Here is a 19,480-nt window from a genome sequence, read left to right on the forward strand (position 1 = left end):
CGATCCTCCAGAAATCATTCTAATATGCTGATTTGCTGCTCGAGAAACATTTATTAAAAGCAAGGATCAGGATTGTTTGAGCTACAGCAACAACAAAGACACAGCATTTATTTGATATGGAAATCTTTTGTGACGTTATAAAAGTCTTTACTGCCAATTGAAGTATTCATTTCCTTCCGAAAATCGTACCGACCCCAGACTTTTGACATGTCTCCACAGACAAAGCAGCTTAAAAAATACAGCTCAGCCATGACTGTGAGTTCTGACAAAATTTTATTTCAAATGTAAGTGTTCCAATAATAAAGTAAAACATAAATCAACAGCGATATAAATATTAGCTTGTAAAATAAAAAGGGTAACATGAGGGGCTAAGCATTTCTTAAAAGGAATCACAGTCAAGTACAGAAAGGTAGCCAAGCAGTAGACAGACATTTATATATATAGATAGATATTCATAGTCAAACAGACAAGAGTGGCATTCCAGTATCATTACCGACTGATTGGAATTACAAGCACAGAAAAGTACATTAAGATGTGGGAGGGGTGGTACTCTAATAACAGTAATCATCATCTGTTATCTTTAAGTTTTAGGTGATTGGAGAAAAGGAAAGAAAGTGTAATCGAAGGGGGAAAACACAAAAATATGCACATAGTCCACAAGCCTTAAGCTACGATTGCGTGTCTTCAGGAGTTCCGTAGTATGTACAGTTTGGTTAGTCAATGATCTTGAAGCTTTTCTTCCTACAACACTACACTTGATCTTTTTTCTATAGTCATTTTTGTTGCTTTTTTCTTAAAAAATACTGAAACATTCCTGTAACAGCCAGCCCTTGTGGCTCTAATGTTTGTACAGACAGGTTACACATTTTATATACACACTGTGGTGGTGGTTGGTGCAGAACAAAAGACAGAATCCTTCCATCTAAGATCCATTCAAGTACAGTGTTGTGCTTAAGTTAGTCATTAGTCGGATTAATGGTATTCTTCTTTTTGGTTCACTTCATGTTTTCCACTGACTCTTAGGAAAATCACTTTGACCCAAATCAATCTCTGATCTTGACCTTACAAAGGCTGAGATTTCTGAGCTTTAAGAACACTGTTTACTCTCCTTGCCATTTCAAAGGATTCTTATTCCACGCTAACAGGAAATGATAGCAAAGGGTAGTGTTAACCTAACATTCAGCTCTGCTTTACTGGCTATTCATGAGAAGACTGAATCTATTTTTAAATGCCATGCCAACATCTGGTTTTAGACAAATGTATTGTCTTACATCGAAAACAATTGAAATATACTTTAACGTGTCCCCTTGTTTTTCAGTATCCTCTTTGCACTGCATAGTTCAGCTCAATACTCATTTTTTTCAGTCAAGGTGAGAGTTGTGGCACATTATGTTAAAAAGCCTAAGCGTTTCATTATGTAACCACGAGAAGCATCTACTTTGCTTTGAAAAGAACACGAAAAGCCTAAAACATGACATTTGGAAAAACAAAATAAAAGAAGAAATGCATGTTTTCTCCTTGTTTTAGTAATGCTATTTACAGGACAGAGTTCTCTGTCGAAGAACGAGCTTCAGCAATCTGACCACATCTCCTCTCGTTCAGCCGTTTACTGTCCCATTTCAACGGCAGGACAGCGAGTACTTGGTTTTCCAGGGGTTATTGAGTAATATATTGTCATGGAATTCAAAATAACATAAACATTGAATCTAAATCTTTTTTTTTTTTTTTAAACCAAACCTGTGGACACGTTTTGTGAGGAGAGATGCTCAGATCCGGGCAACATATTCCTGCAGCTCTGATAGTGCTTCCATGTGTATTACTTCTTGTCTTTCTTGGTGGGCTTCTTCTTGCTGGCGGGCGTCTGAGCTGCTTTGGGGACTTCGGCGGGGGGTAGGGCCTGGGGAGGGGGAAGGGCTTGCTGGGGTACCTGTTGCTGAGGGTTGGCCGTGAGGGTGGCGGTACTGCCCGGGATGTAGACGTTCTGGCGGTAGTCCTGGGCATACTGTGGATTGTAGCGAGGGCCGAGAGTTGCAGTAGCTTCACTTACTTCTGAGAGCAACGGTAGGGTGAGAAAGAAAGAAAAACAGCAAGAAGAAATAGAAGGAGGTATAGAAGAACAGGAGAGAGAGGGAGAGAGAGATGGGAAAGGTTATAGATGGGTTGGTTCAGCACAGAGCTCATAATTCAGTCAGAACCGCATTGCAGCTCCCTCAGTGACCTGCTTCTGCCTGCCCATCCCCCCCATTCATTATGAATGCCGTAACATCGACACACATCACATACTCAGCAATGCGCTTGCAGGAACGGAATACATGTGTAGTTATATACAAGAGTAGAACACAATATTGTCACAGTTATGTAAAATGCATAGCAAATGGAAGTGGCATTGTCCTCTAATGGCAGTAAGGCAGGTCTGCCTTTGTTCCCACAGAATAAATCTGATAAAGTCAAAACTGTGGTCAGTTATTCACTTCAGAATTAAAATTCCCTGATAATTTACTCACCCCCAAGCCATCCAAGATGTTCATATATCTTTCTTTCGTCGGTCGAAAAGTTTGAAGGGCCAAATTCCACACACAAACAAATTACTTGTTGAATTTACTTAAAAAAAGCATGGTCAAGTGGTTCCACGCAATATTATTGAGTAATTTTTACACATAATTTAGTTATATGAACAAAAGAAATTCAAGTAAAGATGACAATTTCTTTGAGTAAATCCATCTGAATTTGTCACTGTTGCATAATATTTATATGTGCAGTTTACTTAATAATGTTATGTTAAGTTTATTATGTTAGGATAATTTACCTTATTAAATTAACTATTTGCTCTACAAGTGAAAGTGGAAATATATCAAATATATCAAATATATAACAACAAGCGTATTTTTAGAAACAACATACAAAAATAACCCATTGGACAAATTCCATTTAATTGAGGGCAGGAATTCCATCCAATAAATATATGAGTGCTGAACACGGGCACCACTCTTCTGCATAATGGTAACCCCAAAATTACAGAAACTCCTCTAAATGTCCAACATAAGTGAACATTAAACACTATCCTAAGCTAGCAACATCTTTCCCTTTACTGAAAAACATAAAATAACACTTCCCTAAATTTACTCTCCCAATGCAGTCCCTTGCAAAGCATGCTGGGAACTACAGATCCACTGCCCAGATTTCTGGTTTCACTCAGCAGTGTTATTACATGAAGCTGTCAATACTCATTATTAGTAGAAACAACTCAGTAAATTTAAGCTCATGTAGTTACATGGGTTTTTTAAGTAATGTGAACAAGGATGATTTGAGTGCAACTAACAACAGTGAAAGTTCATTTTTTTGAGTGCAGTTTCAATGCAGCTTTAACGATCCCAGCTGAGAAATAAGGGTCTTATCTAGCGAAACAATTGGTTATTTTCCAATTTTTTTTTTAATATACTTTTTAACCACAAATGTTTCTCTTGCTCTGCGATGCACCACTATTAAGCCCATTGGATATGTCACGCGCGACATAGGCGAAAGCACCAATCAAGTGTTTACAAAGCAAAATTGCAAAGAGTAAGTCAAACGCCCTTCACAAAGAAAGGTAAAGCAATGATGTATGACAGTGTTGAAGTTGGAGGGGAAAATGAGATGGAGTTTTTCGCCCTGCCGCGGTACTTCCATTGTGATGACGTGATGCATAGCCCAATGCAGATCAGAGCAAGAAGAGCTTTTGTGGTTAAAAAGTATATACATTTTTATATATATTTTTTTTTAGAAAACGACAGATCGTTTCGCTAGATAAGAACATTATTCCTCATCTGGGATAGTGTAGAGTCCTTTGAAACAGCAATTTGGACTGTCCAACCGTTGTATCCCACTGAAGTCAACTATATGGAGAAAAATCCTGGAATGTTTTCCTCAAAAATCTTAATTTTAAGGATACTAAATACGCATGTATCTCAAAATGTATTAATTATATTTATATGCTCTTATAAGTTTGATTTTAGTCAGACTAAAACAATTAGTATTTTTAAAATATCATGAAAACGTTTTATTCTGACTGAAATCATACCATCATGAGGTGAATTTGAACTCACAGATCTAGATAATGGGATTGTATCTCGGCTTCAACTAGCATGTATGTGAATGTATGGTTGATGACACTCTTGGGATTCTGTTTCTTAGAAAGACCGCATTCATCTAGGCTAGAGAAGAACATCAGCACAGTGTTGTTGTTTCGACTGCAGCTGCTGAGAGGAAGAAAGTCTCTTTTGTCTCTTTACACTCAATTAGTTTGACTACCGGTATATATAACAGTCAATAAATTCTTCCTTCTCTCTCTTCTCTCACATCATCCAGTTACTAACGGTCTTCAAAATCTGATGGATAAAAGACAGTATATCTGGATAGTCTTCCCTCCTGTACAGACCAGCATATGCTGTGTTTTGGATGCTGGTGGGCTGATTTTTCCCCCGCCAGGTTGCTTAATTAGCTTAACCAGTGCGATTATCATAAAATTTTAGCTTGTAAAGCTGATCAGCCAGAAGGATATTTTCTTCCCACAAGCTAAGTTTTGCTGGTTCAAAAGTTACATTACATATGTGAAATATAGCAAAGGATAAATGTGCTAACGCTTTCTCCCCATGTTCTTATTTTCTCTCATTCTAATGCAGTTTTACAAGAGAGAGCTATAAGTGAGATTGAGATTCACCGTTCGCTGCCGCCATCAGAGCCTGGAGCTGTTCAGCTTCGGTAGGGGGGTTGGGCCACGGTCCTGTTCCCGCTATCACACCAGCGCCGGCACCTGCTTCGTCAGGGCGCACTCCAGCCCTACACGACAGAGAATGGGGTTAGTGACTCGACATGTGCGAAGACACATTCATGGTGCTTTTTTCTCACATTTTACCTCTCGCACACACATACGAGAACAGCAGCCACCAAGTTTGCTAGCATAAACGCACCCGGTTCATTAGCTGAGACAGCCATTTTGTGTGACAGGGCAGGACAGTGCAGTGCAGTCAGAAAATGGAGGCTAAAGTCGACAGAGCAGAGGTAAGCATGATGTAACCAGACAGACAGCTAATCAGAATACATTTTGTGTCTGTTTACACCATGTGCCATGACAACACATACACTTTGCCCTTTGATCAAACTACAACAAGCTTTATTTAAAGGGATAGTTCACCCCAAAATTAAAATTTCCTCATTAAGTCAACCTTATGCATTCCCTAACCTGACTTTCTCTGTCTTCTGTTATACACAAAATATATTTTAACAGTGGAAGTCAATAGGGTCCAGTGTTTGAAATATTTTTCCAGTGTTTTGTGTGATCTGCAAATGAAAAAAGTCAGGTTTGGAATGCCACGATGCAGAATTTTCATTTTTGGGTGAACTATACCTTTAAAAGAATAGTTCAACCAAATATTGTCATCAATTACTCACCCTCAAGTTGTTCCAAACCTGTATGATTTTCTTTGTTCTGCTCAACACAAAATAAGATATTATGAAGAGTGTTTGAAACAAAGCAGGTAGAACCACCATTGACTGCCATAGTAATTTTTTTCCTACTATGGTTGTCAATGGTTGCTCCATCTGCTTCATTACAAACATTCTTCAAAATATATTCTTTTGTGTTCAGCAGAACAAAGAAACGCATACAGGTTTGTAACAACTTGAGGGTGAGTAATTGATGCCAGAATTTAACATTTTGGATGAACTATCCCTTTAAGTAAATGTCTGCTTATTACAGGCTGCTCAGTTTTTCAAAATGTCATGAATAAAAAACTGATTTTTTTACTCTCTCTGCCCACACAGACAGATTGATAGCGTGGTCCGTACACAAGGACAGGACTATTTCTCTACTCTTTAGGGACAGACTTCACAGACTTGGCTCTACAAAGCCAAAATAATCCAAATTGGAACAAACAAGTGTACTAAGCACAGGTAAACACATTGCAACGACAACCCGCAGAGCAAGATGCAACGAACAGCTATCAGCGATACACATACATCCAAAAGCCTTATCCTTGAATGAACCGAACTGCGTGTAATTTGCGTTTACATTCATATGTGTAGGAACAGACTGGACAGCATGTCGCTGGAAGCTGCAGGACACATAATCTAAACGACCTAAACACAACATTCCACTAGAAGGCCACCAGGAGACCAGGTGAAGCCAAACGCTACCACACACTAGCCTTTTCTCCGCCTTCACTCTACCTGGACTTCTCGTATGGAGTCCATCTCTGCTGCAGGGTGTGGAACCTGTGTTGACTGAAACATAAGCACAGGAGCATGCAGCTGTCACTCAATCACCTCACGTCCAGCGAGGACGAGACTGACCACAGCTAAACTTTAGGTGCTAGGAAGACGTCGTGTCTCACAGGTTGTGGTTAGCCTTTCTATATTTTAATCTGAGGATTGCTGTCATAAATAATATATTTGGTGTTTTTGCAAGATTTCTTCCCACGTGATTTTCTTCACCGGATTCTTTAGCTGTTGTTTTTTTTTTTTTTTTTTTTTTTACAGGATTGTCAATGGGATCTATAGTATTCAGAAGGGTGATGATGTTAGTATTTTAGACTAAATATAAAGATGAAAACACAAAGGAAGGAAAATGTAACAAGTCATTTAAGTTCTAATCTACATGCTTTCATGCGTATGATTTTCTTAAAGGGACAGTTCACCCAAACATTTTACCATTACTCACTCGTGCTCAAGTTGTACCAAACCTGTATGAGTTTCTTTCTTCTGTTGAGCATAAAAGAAGATATTTTGAAGAATGTTGTTAACAGACAGGTGACGGCATCCATTGACTTAAAAAAAAACTAGTCAATAAGTGCTGTCTTTCATTCTTTTAAATATCTTGATTTGTTTTCAATAGAAGAAAGAAACAACTTGAGGGTGAGTAAATGATGACAACATTTTCATTTTTGGGTGAACTATCCCTTGAACTCTTCTGTGACTAAAATAGCAACCACTAATAATCTGGGCACTCGAATGTTTACAAGTAATCCTTGATTTTGTTCTACTATTGTGCGCTGTTATCTCATTCCAATCAGACAGGTTCAATTAAAATTATTACAAAACTTAGAACGTAATACCACCAATCTCAAATGTATTCATAGGTTTTGCGAGACAAGTAAATTGAATCCAACACTCACCCGCTTGGTCCGGGCCTCTGGTTTGGAGGAAATCGCCAGTCAGAGTTTGGTGGCTTTTGCTGAAAATGAAAAGAAAAGGTTTTTTTGTCAAAATCTTGGCACAGAAATTCATAAGCACTAGTAGTCTGTTCTGGAGAGCAGGTTCCTCCATCCCATCAAGGCTGCAGTTCTGAAACAAATCAGTATTATTGACATCAGAGTACAATCTGATGCACATCCTCTGCTCCTGCAACGTTTTAAACGGCACATTTGCCGGATCAGAAAAGGTCGAGGAGAGTAATGAGAAACAGAGCAACAAAAAGGAACATAGGGTAGAAAATAGGTTGAGGGAGAGTGTGTGAATAATTGAAACTTCGATCATGTCGCTGTCACGCATGAGTGTGTGTACATGAGGAAAATACACACAAGTCTGTATCAAACAAAATATGAGCTCACCTGTGTGTGGATTATGGCTACTCCACCCACTATTTCATCATTTTGTCTTTTTTCCCCATTTCCTTAGTATCCCACACAATTCTACTGCATCTCCCCACTCCAAGTTGAGTCATTATGTTGCAAGAGGTTATTCAAGGCATGTGCAATGCCACACTATAATGATCCTCTAAACTCTAGTACATAGCATACATACAGCTTCATCCAACTGCTTCTATTTCTAAATTATAATGAGTACAAAAAGCTTCACCTTACTAGAACAGCTGACTATTTAATAATAACTCTTCCTAGATTCATATTGTTGAATTAGCTGCTGTGTCAATATGCCTGGAAATAGCTCTAACCATGGCCTGATTATTAATACACTTGGCTTTACAGAGTGCTTAGTCCAAAAAGTGAGTCATAGTGACTGAAGCCTACATCAATAGAAATGAATGGACATATACTGTGCCGCATGATTTCCGTTATTTTGAGAAATTGTGTAACAGTAAAAGTCAGACCTCAAACACATGGAGCTTGAATCATTTGTTTTGTTAATGGCTGCATTTTTGCTGCTTAAAATTAAATACACTGCCCATCAAAAGTGTGGGGTCAGTAATTTGTATATACATATACAGCTATATATAAACTAGTGCATAGTTTCCTCTCACCTTCATGAGTGAGTGTGTGAACAGTCTTTTTGACAGTCGCATGCTTAGAGTGCTCTGTGGGGCCTTAACAAACACAAAGTCGCTTCTGCTGGAGATGGTGGAGAAACCAGGTGCATAAGTGTGTTTGTGGAAATCCCGAGAGGCTCCCACAACCTCCACGTATCTAATAGGACCGTCAGTATTTAGCTGCAGGTGGAGGTCATTGCGTTGGTGCTCGTGAGGTGCGTGTTTGAAACCAAGTTTTTGCATGAGGCACCCAATGTAACCACGGTGGCCGAGCCAGCGCACTGCTATGACAATGATGACCAGGAATGAGACGGCAATAATGAAGGATAAAGTGATGATGAGATACAAAGTGAGGTCAGGCTCCGTTGGTCTTTTGGAGTTAGAGCTCCTGCGTTCGGAAGAGGCGTCTGAGGATTTTTCAGCCTGGGTCACGTTGACTACCACGCTGGCGGAGAGAGAAGGCCTGCCGTTATCTTTTACAATCACAGTGAGACTAAAGACAGACTTATCCTCTGCGGTTAGTTTACGGGCCGTACGCAGCTCTCCGGTGTGTGCGCCTATGTGAAACATTTCAGCATCAGGGCCTGAGATTCTATAGAATAACCAGGCATTGTGGCCACTATCACCATCTACGAATGTGACGCGATTGACTAGGCATCCGAGACCGGCGGTGCTAGGTACTAAAAACTGCAGTGTCCCATCAGATGGGGGTGCGGGGTATATAAGGACAGGAGGGTGATCATTCTGATCTTTAATAAACACATGCACTGTGGCGTTAGAGCTTTGACCTGGAGTTCCTCTATCAAGAACCTGCACCACGAACTGAAACGCATTAATTTGCTCATAGTCAAACTTTCTCATGGCATATATCTGCCCACTAGCTGGGTTAATATACACATATGAAGACATACCGAGAGCCCCGGTCTCCAAAATCGAGAAGGAAACTGTGGAGTTCTCCCCCACATCTGGGTCTGATGCAGACACGGACAGAAGGGGAGCATTTGGGGCATTGTTTTCGGCTATGTCTATGGAGTAAGAAGGCTGTGAAAAGACTGGGGGGTTATCATTAACATCTGAAAGACGTAGCACAAAGGATTCCTGCGAGGAGCGAGGCGGGGAACCAGAGTCTGTGGCGATCACAGTGATTGTGTATTCAGCCAAAGCCTCTCTGTCCAGCTGGCCGTCGGTCATTAAAGTGAAAAGCCCCTTATATGGCGAGCTCATCTTGAAAGGCAACCCATAAGGGATGTCCACTTTCACTTCACCATTTTCCCCCGTGTCTTCATCTCTGACTTTGATGAGGGCGACGACAGTTCCTGAACTCACATCTTCAGAGATCACAGGAGAAACCACATTAATGCTGATAGCAGGAGTGTTGTCATTCACGTCGATAATCTCGATTTTGATATTGCACGAGCCCTCCATGGGGGGCATTCCTTTGTCCCTAGCAAGAATAGTGACGTCATACACTTCAGCGAGTTCGTGATCGACTAGTCCTGTAACTTTAATTTCGCCAGTCATAGAATCCACGCTAAAGAGTTTCAAAACATTATCAGGGGTGTATTTATCGAACGAGAAAGATATTTCACCATTATGACCTTGATCGGCATCGGAGGCATTAAGAGTTGTAACTAATGTTCCATGAGGTGAATTTTCTAAAAGCGCGACTCTTTTTGTAGGATTATGAAAGTGTGGCGCATTGTCATTAACATCTAGAATATTTATAAAAATGGCACTATTTCCTGACTTTTCTGCACTTCCACCATCAACTGCAGTTAAAATTAATCTAAATTCACTCGTCTTTTCTCTGTCAAGAGGCTTGTTTACGATTAAAATTGGGATTTTGCTTCCATCACTTTTAGTTTCTACTTTTAGAGTAAAACAGTCGTTTTGACTAAGAAAATAAGCGCGCAGGGAATTCACACCCACGTCAGGGTCACGCGCACTTTCCAAGCGGAACATCGTGCCGGGCGCAGCCGCTTCTGAAACTTCCAAAGAAGTGTTTCGGCTTTGGAAATGCGGCGCGTTGTCGTTAACATCCACGATCTCTACCGTGACGCTGTGCATATCCAACGGACTCTGAAGAGAAATCTGGATCCGAATGTGACAGTGCAAACTTCCTCCGCACATGCTCTCTCTGTCCATTGTTTGCTTGACCACCAGAGCTCCAGATGTCAGGTCTACGTCAAAATATTTATCATTAGATTCCGAGATTATTCGCATCTCTCTTGGAAGTATCTCTTGCACTTCCATTCCTAAATCTTTAGTCAAGTGTCCAACAATAGTCCCTGGTTTAGATTCCTCCGCTGTAGAATATAACAGTTCCGAAGCGCGCGTTGCAAAACACAAAGCATTAAGAACAATCCAAATTGCAGCCCAGTCCAAAGATCTCCGAAAAAGCTCTTTACTCTCCATTTTTTAATTGAGTATTTTCACTAGTAGCTATAGACACATTCGAGATGTTAATGTATGCATAACCTGCCAAGTAGAAAAAAAAAAGTTTTGTTTTGTGTCCATGATATCCACCATTGGTTGTAAGTTTCTAAAATAACAATGCAGCTCTTGATAGCAACAAGTGGCTTTCTTGGAGAAGAGTGAAAAGGGTGGGGTTAAAATCGTGCGTTGCTATTGGAGGAAAGTTACTTCGCTCAGACAAAAGCACATGTGGTGCTGTCCATGGTGCTGAAAGCAGCGTCACTATATCACTGTTTAGAGAACATAATATAGAGTGATTGTATAAAGATAAACTTGTTTGAAACGAGTTTGTCTCACCTGTTGGCTCTCGAACGTCCACGCGCTGTCTGGTAATGACGCGTCAAGCACGTTTAGCGTGTCTGTAAAGTTTGTGGTGCTGCTGGGCTTAACGAGGGTGAGATCACTGAATTCTGACATTGGAGAGAGATAGGAGCCGAAGGACTGACTCTGAGACATCATGTCTCCTCCCAGAACCTCCACATACTTAATGGGCCCGTCAGTGTTGAGCTGGATCTGCAGGTTTCTGTTGGGGTTCTTGTATCCAGAATCAGTTCGTCTGATACAGCAGCTTGAGCCGCCTCTACTGCCTCGCGCACATTTGACCAGTAGAATGAAAAATGTCATCAGACACAACATGGACACTGAAGCCAAAGAGATGATCAGATATAAAGTGATTTTACCGCTTTTCTTGTTGGGCTCGATAGTTTTCTCTCTATAGTCTGAGATGGGCTCATGAAACCCGTCCTCTATCAGTATATCCACTGTGACTGTGGTGGACTGGATCGGTTCTCCATTATCCTTTATCTCTATCACCAGTCTCTGAGAGGAGTCGTCCTGCTCTGAAACAGCGCGTTTAGTCCTCACCTCTCCCGTGTGTAAATTCACACTGAACAGTGACGCGTCCGTGGCCTCCGCGAGCCTGTAGAAGAGCCAGGCGTTATGACCCGAGTCCGCGTCCACTGCTGTTACCTTAGTAACGAGATGTCCTGCTTTAGCAGAACGGGGCATCCTCTGATGAGAGACAGACCCCATGAGTGCGGACGGGTAAATGACAGCAGGTGCGTTATCGTTCCGGTCCAGAATAAACACATGAACTGTGGCGTTACTGCTCAGAGATGGAGAGCCGTGATCTTTAGCCTGCACTACGATGGTGATTAGTTTGGTTTTCTCATAATCAAACGAGCTCATGCTGTAGATCGTTCCATTCTCAGAGTTGATATAAAAATAAGATGATGCTGGAATATGATTAGAACTTGAATCCTGGACTGAATATGTGAGTACAGCGTTTTTATCCTGGTCAATATCAGATGCAGAAACAGAAAACAATGAAGTGCCTGCAAGATTGTTTTCGATAATGTAAACGTTATATGAGGTCTGAGAGAATACGGGAGGGTTGTCATTTACATCAAGAACTTTAATATTCAAAGTCTTCACAGTCTTTAAGGGTGGAACACCGGAGTCAATGGCCAGTATTTCTACACTATACTCTGAATGAACCTCACGGTCAAGAAATGAGTCAGTTATTAACGAATAATAATTATGAGAAGGTTTCAATTTAAAAGGAACATCCGTAGAGACAATTAGCTCGACTTTGCCGTTATTACCGGAGTCCAAATCTTTAACGGTGATCAGAGCCACCACCGTTCCCACCGTCGCGTTTTCAGGCACGGGGCTCGGTAAAGATGTCAGTATAATCTCTGGAGGGTTGTCATTCTCATCTATGATATCTATCTGAACCGATGACTGTCCCTCGAGCTCTGGGTTCCCATTGTCTTTAGCACAGACATCAAACGTATACGTTTTTTTAGTCTCGTAATCTAATTTCCCAATGACTGTTATTTCTCCGGTTTCAGCGTTTACAGTAAAGGCATTTCTTACAAGTTCAGGCGTGTGCGCGCCGAAGGAATACTTTATCTCACCGTTAGGACCTTCATCGGAGTCAGTGGCTTTTATTTTGATCACACTTGAACCAACAACGGCGCTTTCTAGAACAGACGCTTTATATGCAGCAACTTCAAATGTCGGTTCGTTGTCGTTTATGTCTTGAACTATTATTTGCAGTAAAGATGTTCCAGATTTGACCGGATTACCGCCATCTAGAGCTGTTAATATTAGTTTATGAACTGCCTGTTTCTCTCTATCTAAAGGTTTTTCAACCACAAGTTCAGGTACCATTCTTCCATCTTTTAAAGTTTTAACATTAAGACGGAAAAAATTGTTACTACTGATTGAATAAGTCTTTAAGCTATTACTGCCAACATCGAGGTCCTCGGCACTTTCAAGGGTAAATCGTGTGCCAGGTGCAATCAGTTCAGATATTTTTAATGTGGCCTCTTTAGTATGAAAGTTCGGTGCATTATCATTTATATCTTGTATTTCTATCTCTACGCTATGCATCTGAAGTGGATTCTCAATAACGATCTGCAGTGGTATCAGACAACTGACGCTTTGTCCACAGAGCGTTTCTCTGTCTATTCTTCCATTAACTACCAGATCACCCTTCCCTGAATCCACATTGAAATACTGTCTGTTTGATTCAGAGGCTATCCGCAACTTACGCTCGGCGATATCTGAGATGTCAAACCCCAAATCCTTCGCGATATTCCCAACGATAGATCCTTCCTTTAACTCTTCGGGTATTGTGTAGCGAATCTGCGCTCCAACTGTATTCCACAATAGAGAGAAAGCGAGCAGCCAAAGCGCTGCCCATTTCCATTCTCTGATCCTCCTGTGCCTCATTTCTCTGTTGCGCTTGATATTCCCATCAACAAATCTTTATCTTAAATCCATAGAAAATCAGAATGCTGCTCTCCATGTTCAAATAAACGTCTACTCAACGCATCCTCGTTGTGGTGATCAGCCTCATAAAGCGGTCATGTTTCCTCTCTCTACAGCTCTCATCATTGTACTCCTCCTCTGGCTGGGGGAGGGAGTAGATCTCTTTGTATGGTCTGAAGCACGATTGGCACAGAGCTCAACGCTCGCTCATCCAATAGATGCTTTGCTGTTTCTTACAGGCATAACAAGCCCTGTGGTGTGTGTTACGGCATCTAGTGGAGAAATGTGTTCTAAAATGTGCAATACAGCTAGTCTCAGGCTTGTTTCTTAGCTACTTAGAGAGGCAACAATTTTTGTACGCAAAATGACTCTTACATGACAGGTTATGAGCATTTGAGCATAAGGGTGGTAAGCAAGTGTAACTTGTTTATTCTTAAAATTCAGCCAAAAACGATTAAATCATTTTAATGTGCTATTTGACCTTTTGGCATATGCTATTTAGGCTTGTGCCTTTTTAGTTTCTATATGAGAAAATTGTCTCAATAAAGGTTTTTTTTGTATGTTTGGTTTTGTTTTTGCAACAATGCCTCTAAAACTATGAGCCAGACTAGGCAACGTCAATCCTGGAGTGCTGCTGTCCTGAGGTGCGTTTTCCAAATGCATCGTTAGCCAACTACCGTTGAATTGTATTGATAACAACGGAACTTGCGACCACAGTTGATTTTGGGAAACGCACCTCTGTAGAGTTTAGCTCCAACCCTGAAAAAAACACCTCCGGTTGCCTTAGAGATAACCTGGAGACCTTGATCAGCTTATTTATACGTGTTTGAATAGGGTTGGAGCTAAACTCTGCAGGACAGCGGCATTCCAGGACTGACGTTGCCTATCCCTGCTGAAGAGTCGCATCGTCACGGGAGCTGTCCAGCCCAAAGTGCTGAACGCAGTCTGAAAACTTTTATCTGCGGGAGTTTTGACATCACAAATATGGTGCGAAAATGTTGTTAACCATGGAATTTGCACGTCAGTGGAATTTATTTAATATTTTTTAATTTAGAAAAAAGTTAACGATTGCTTTGATGAGTCAATGTTATATATGCTCAACGCCAAACTGTTCAAAATGAAATCAATTCAGTTACACTGCTCGTGATGTGCATAAGACATGTACAACGCTTATGATGACTCATGTACATATATCTTTTTAATTTAGATTAGTTTTTATTTTTCTGGCATACATTTTATCAAGCGTATAAATATATCAACATGTCAAAGTGTCCTCAAAGATTCCTCTTAAAAACAACAACAACAACAACAACAACATCAACAAAACTACAGAAATTCTAGTTGATGATTTCTGTCCAAAATAGAGAGACAGCTAAACCAGAGAATCGATCTCGGAGCCATGCCACACACACACACACACACACACACACACACACACACACACACACACACACACACACACACACACACACACACACACACACACACACACACACACACACACACACACACACACACACACGTTGGTCTATGTGGTTTACAGGGACTCTCCATAGGCGTAATGGTTTTTATACTGTACAAACCGTATTGTCTATCCCCTTACACTGCCCCTGCCCCTAAACCTACCCATCACAGGAAACATGCTGCATTTTTACTTTCTCAAAAAAACATCATTTAGTATGTTTTTAAGGCCATTTGAATTATGGGGACATTTGATATGTCCTCATAAACCACATTTATAGAGTAATACCAGTGCAATACCCATGTAGTTATACACATTTGTGTCCTCATAAACCACATAAACAGGCTCACACACACACACACACACACACACACACACACACACACACACACACACACACACACACACACACACACACACACACACACACACACACACACATCAAAAGTTTGTACCGTCACACTTTTAAAAGTGCAATATAGGTGAAATGTAATTTATGCTCTGTTTAGAAGAATTAAATAATCTCACAAAGTTATCTATTGATGCTGAGGTAATTGATTATTCTGCGTCTCACCTGTTGGCTCTCGAACGTCCACGCGCTGTCTGGTAATGACGCGTCAAGCACGTTTAGCGTGTCTGTAAAGTTTGTGGTGCTGCTGGGCTTAACGAGGGTGAGATCACTGAATTCTGACATTGGAGAGAGATAGGAGCCGAAGGACTGACTCTGAGACATCATGTCTCCTCCCAGAACCTCCACATACTTAATGGGCCCGTCAGTGTTGAGCTGGATCTGCAGGTTTCTGTTGGGGTTCTTGTATCCAGAATCAGTTCGTCTGATACAGCAGCTTGAGCCGCCTCTACTGCCTCGCGCACATTTGACCAGTAGAATGAAAAATGTCATCAGACACAACATGGACACTGAAGCCAAAGAGATGATCAGATATAAAGTGATTTTACCGCTTTTCTTGTTGGGCTCGATAGTTTTCTCTCTATAGTCTGAGATGGGCTCATGAAACCCGTCCTCTATCAGTATATCCACTGTGACTGTGGTGGACTGGATCGGTTCTCCATTATCCTTTATCTCTATGACCAGTCTCTGAGCGGAGTCGTCCTGCTCTGAAACAGCGCGTTTAGTCCTCACCTCTCCCGTGTGTAAATTCACACTGAACAGTGACGCGTCCGTGGCCTCCGCGAGCCTGTAGAAGAGCCAGGCGTTATGACCCGAGTCCGCGTCCACTGCTGTTACCTTAGTAACGAGATGTCCTGCTTTAGCAGAACGGGGCATCCTCTGATGAGAGACAGACCCCATGAGTGCGGACGGGTAAATGACAGCAGGTGCGTTATCGTTCCGGTCCAGAATGAACACATGAACTGTGGCGTTACTGCTCAGAGATGGAGAGCCGTGATCTTTAGCTTGCACTACGATGCTGATCAGTTTAATTTTCTCATAATCAAATGAGCTCATGCTGTAAATAGACCCATTCTCGGAATTAATATAAAAATAAGATGATGCTGGAACGTGATTTGAACTTAAATCCAAAACTGAATACGCGAGTAGAGCGTTTTTATCTTGGTCATTGTCAGATGCAGACACAGAAAACAACGAAACACCTGCTAAGTTATTTTCCTGTATATAAACATTATATGAGGTCTGCGAGAATACTGGAGGGTTGTCATTCACGTCAAGCACTTTCACATTTACAGCCTCTACCGTCTTTAAGGGTGGAACACCGGAGTCCATGGCCAGTATTTCTACATTATATTCTGAATGGATCTCACGGTCTAATAATGAGTCAGTTATCAACGAATAGTAGTTATCGAAGGAGGGTTTTAATTTAAAAGGAACGTCCTTAGAGACTATTAGCTCGACTTTGCCGTTATTACCGGAGTCCAAATCTTTGACGGTGATCAGAGCCACCACCGTTCCCACCGTCGCGTTTTCAGGCACGGGGCTCGGTAAAGATGTCAGTATAATCTCTGGAGGGTTGTCATTCTCATCTATGATATCTATCTGAACCGATGACTGTCCCTCGAGCTCTGGGTTCCCATTATCTTTAGCACAGACATCAAACGTATACGTTTTTTTAGTCTCGTAATCTAATTTCCCAATGACTGTTATTTCTCCGGTTTCAGCGTTTACAGTAAAGGCATTTCTTACAAGTTCAGGCGTGTGCGCGCCGAAGGAATACTTTATCTCACCGTTAGGACCTTCATCGGAGTCAGTGGCTTTTATTTTGATCACACTTGAACCAACAACGGCGCTTTCTAGAACAGACGCTTTATATGCAGCAACTTCAAATGTCGGTTCGTTGTCGTTTATGTCTTGAACTATTATTTGCAGTAAAGATGTTCCAGATTTGACCGGATTACCGCCATCTAGAGCTGTTAATATTAGCTTGTGAACTGCCTGTTTCTCTCTATCTAAAGGTTTTTCAACCACAAGTTCAGGTACCATTCTTCCATCTTTTAAAGTTTTAACATTAAGACGAAAAAAATTGTTACTACTGATTGAATAAGTCTTTAAGCTATTACTGCCAACATCGAGGTCCTCGGCACTTTCAAGGGTAAATCGTGCGCCGGAGGCAGTGAGTTCGTATATTTTTAATGTGGCATCTTTAGTATGAAAGTTCGGTGCATTATCGTTTATATCTTGTATTTCTATTTCAACTTTATGTAACTGTAATGGGTTTTCAATAACGATCTGCAGTGGCATCAGACAACTGACGCTTTGTCCACAGAGCGTTTCTCTGTCTATTCTTCCATTAACTACCAGATCACCCTTCCCTGAATCCACATTGAAATACTGTCTGTTTGATTCAGATGCTATCCGCAACTTACGCTCGGCGATATCTGAGATGTCAAACCCCAAATCCTTCGCGATATTCCCAACGATAGATCCTTCCTTTAACTCTTCGGGTATTGTGTAGCGAATCTGCGCTCCAACTGTATTCCACAATAGAGAGAAAGCGAGCAGCCAAAGCGCTGCCCATTTCCATTCTCTGATCCTCCTGTGCCTCATTTCTCTGTTGCGCTTGATATTCCCATCAACAAACCTTTATCTTAAATCCATAGAAAATCAGAAAGCCGCTCTCCATGTTCAAATAAACGTCTACTCAACGCATCCTCGTTGTGGTGATCAGCCTCATAAAGCGGTCATGTTTCCTCTCTCTACAGCTCTCATCATTGTACTCCTCCTCTGGCTGGGGGAGGGAGTAGATCTCTTTGTATGGTCTGAAGCACGATTGGCACAGAGCTCAACGCTCGCTCATCCAATAGATGCTTTGCTGTTTCTTACAGGCATAACCAGCCCTGTGGTGTGTGTTACGGCATCTAGTGGAGAAATGTGCTCTAAAATAGGCAGTGCAGCTAGTCTCAGTCTAACGATTCAGGTAGAGAGGGAAACGTTTATGTACACAAATCGACGTTAAAATAACCAGGGAGTAAGTCATTTATCTGTTTGTAAAATTCAGTGGAAAATAATTATTATAGCAATTTTTTTAATTTGGTATTGAAAGGTTTTGTTTTATTTTGACCTTTCAATGATGAGCAAATACAGTGTCCAATTATATATTGCATTTTTTATTATTATTATGAATGATGCAACAATGCCTTCTAAACGGCCTAACGTCACATCGTTACGGGAGCTGTCCAGACCAAAGTGCTGAACGCAGTCAAAACTTTCGTTATCTCTGGCATTTTGACATAAAATGTGTAGTGAAAAAGTTTCTAAACATGGAAACTGTGCGTCAGTAAAAGTTATTTAACTTTGTTTCATTTATTCATAACTGACAATGATAGCGTTGCTGAATCGTGGGTTTAGAAATATTGATGCTCAATGCCAAATAGAATTATAAATACAAAACACTCTAGTGAACTACTCAAATAGGCAACTGGTATTCTGGAACATGTACAAATGTCGTTTTAAATACGACTTGCTTTTTTAACAGCAGTTATGCTTTATTAAACTTTAGAAATGTCTTAATTTCCAAGCCATGCTCCTCCAACCCCACCCCGACACACACACACACACACACACACACACACACACACACACACACACACACACACACACACACACACACACACACACACACACATGTTGGTCTATGTGGTTTACAGGGACTCTCCATAGGCGTAATGGTTTTTATACTGTACAAACCGTATTTTCTATCCCCTTACACTGCCCCTGCCCCTAAACCTACCCATCACAGGAAACATGCTGCATTTTTACTTTCTCAAAAAAACATAATTTAGTATGTTTTTAAGGCCATTTGAATTATGAGGACATTTGATATGTCCTCATAAACCACATTTATAGAGTAATACCAGTGTAATACCCATGTAGTTATACAAATTTGTGTCCTCATAAACCACATAAACAGGCTCACACACACACACACACACACACACACACACACACACACACACACACACACACACACACACACACACACACACACACACACACACGTTTAATACCAACAATCGTTTAGCATTTTTATTTTGCGTTTTAAATTACAAGGAAATCG

General features: G+C 41.0%; 3 protein-coding genes across 26 annotated transcripts in view; all 3 read right to left on the reverse strand.

Annotated features, from left to right (window-relative positions):
* Nucleotides 1-254: 254 nt before the first annotated feature.
* Nucleotides 255-19,480, reverse strand: part of LOC137062084 (protocadherin gamma-A6-like) — a 127,806-nt gene continuing 108,580 nt past the window's right edge. For 11 of the 24 annotated variants that reach the window (XM_067432873.1, XM_067432872.1, XM_067432874.1 and 8 more), the window contains exons 2-5: nucleotides 7,149-7,207; nucleotides 6,205-6,258; nucleotides 4,697-4,815; nucleotides 255-2,049 (exon numbers count right to left, since the gene is read on the reverse strand). In XM_067432873.1, the coding sequence (XP_067288974.1) occupies nucleotides 1,817-2,049; nucleotides 4,697-4,815; nucleotides 6,205-6,258; nucleotides 7,149-7,207 (465 nt within the window). In that variant the 3' untranslated portion in view covers nucleotides 255-1,816. The remainder of the gene's footprint in view (nucleotides 2,050-4,696; nucleotides 4,816-6,204; nucleotides 6,259-7,148; nucleotides 7,208-19,480) is intronic. The other 13 variants (XM_067432883.1, XM_067432882.1, XM_067432884.1 and 10 more) reach the window with 3 other exon arrangements.
* On the reverse strand, nucleotides 7,214-11,001 carry pcdh1g32 (protocadherin 1 gamma 32). Its single transcript, XM_067432901.1, has one exon. It carries the CDS (start codon nucleotides 10,649-10,651, stop codon nucleotides 8,198-8,200), a length of 2,454 nt encoding a protein of 817 aa, XP_067289002.1. The 5' UTR covers nucleotides 10,652-11,001; the 3' UTR covers nucleotides 7,214-8,197.
* Nucleotides 15,386-18,429, reverse strand: LOC137062090 (protocadherin gamma-C5-like). Its single transcript, XM_067432897.1, has one exon. The coding sequence runs from the start codon at nucleotides 17,968-17,970 to the stop codon at nucleotides 15,484-15,486; it is 2,487 nt and encodes an 828-aa protein (XP_067288998.1). The 5' UTR covers nucleotides 17,971-18,429; the 3' UTR covers nucleotides 15,386-15,483.

This window comes from Pseudorasbora parva, chromosome 23 (genome assembly GCF_024679245.1).
Source record: "Pseudorasbora parva isolate DD20220531a chromosome 23, ASM2467924v1, whole genome shotgun sequence".
In the NCBI taxonomy this organism is placed as follows: domain Eukaryota; kingdom Metazoa; phylum Chordata; class Actinopteri; order Cypriniformes; family Gobionidae; genus Pseudorasbora; species Pseudorasbora parva.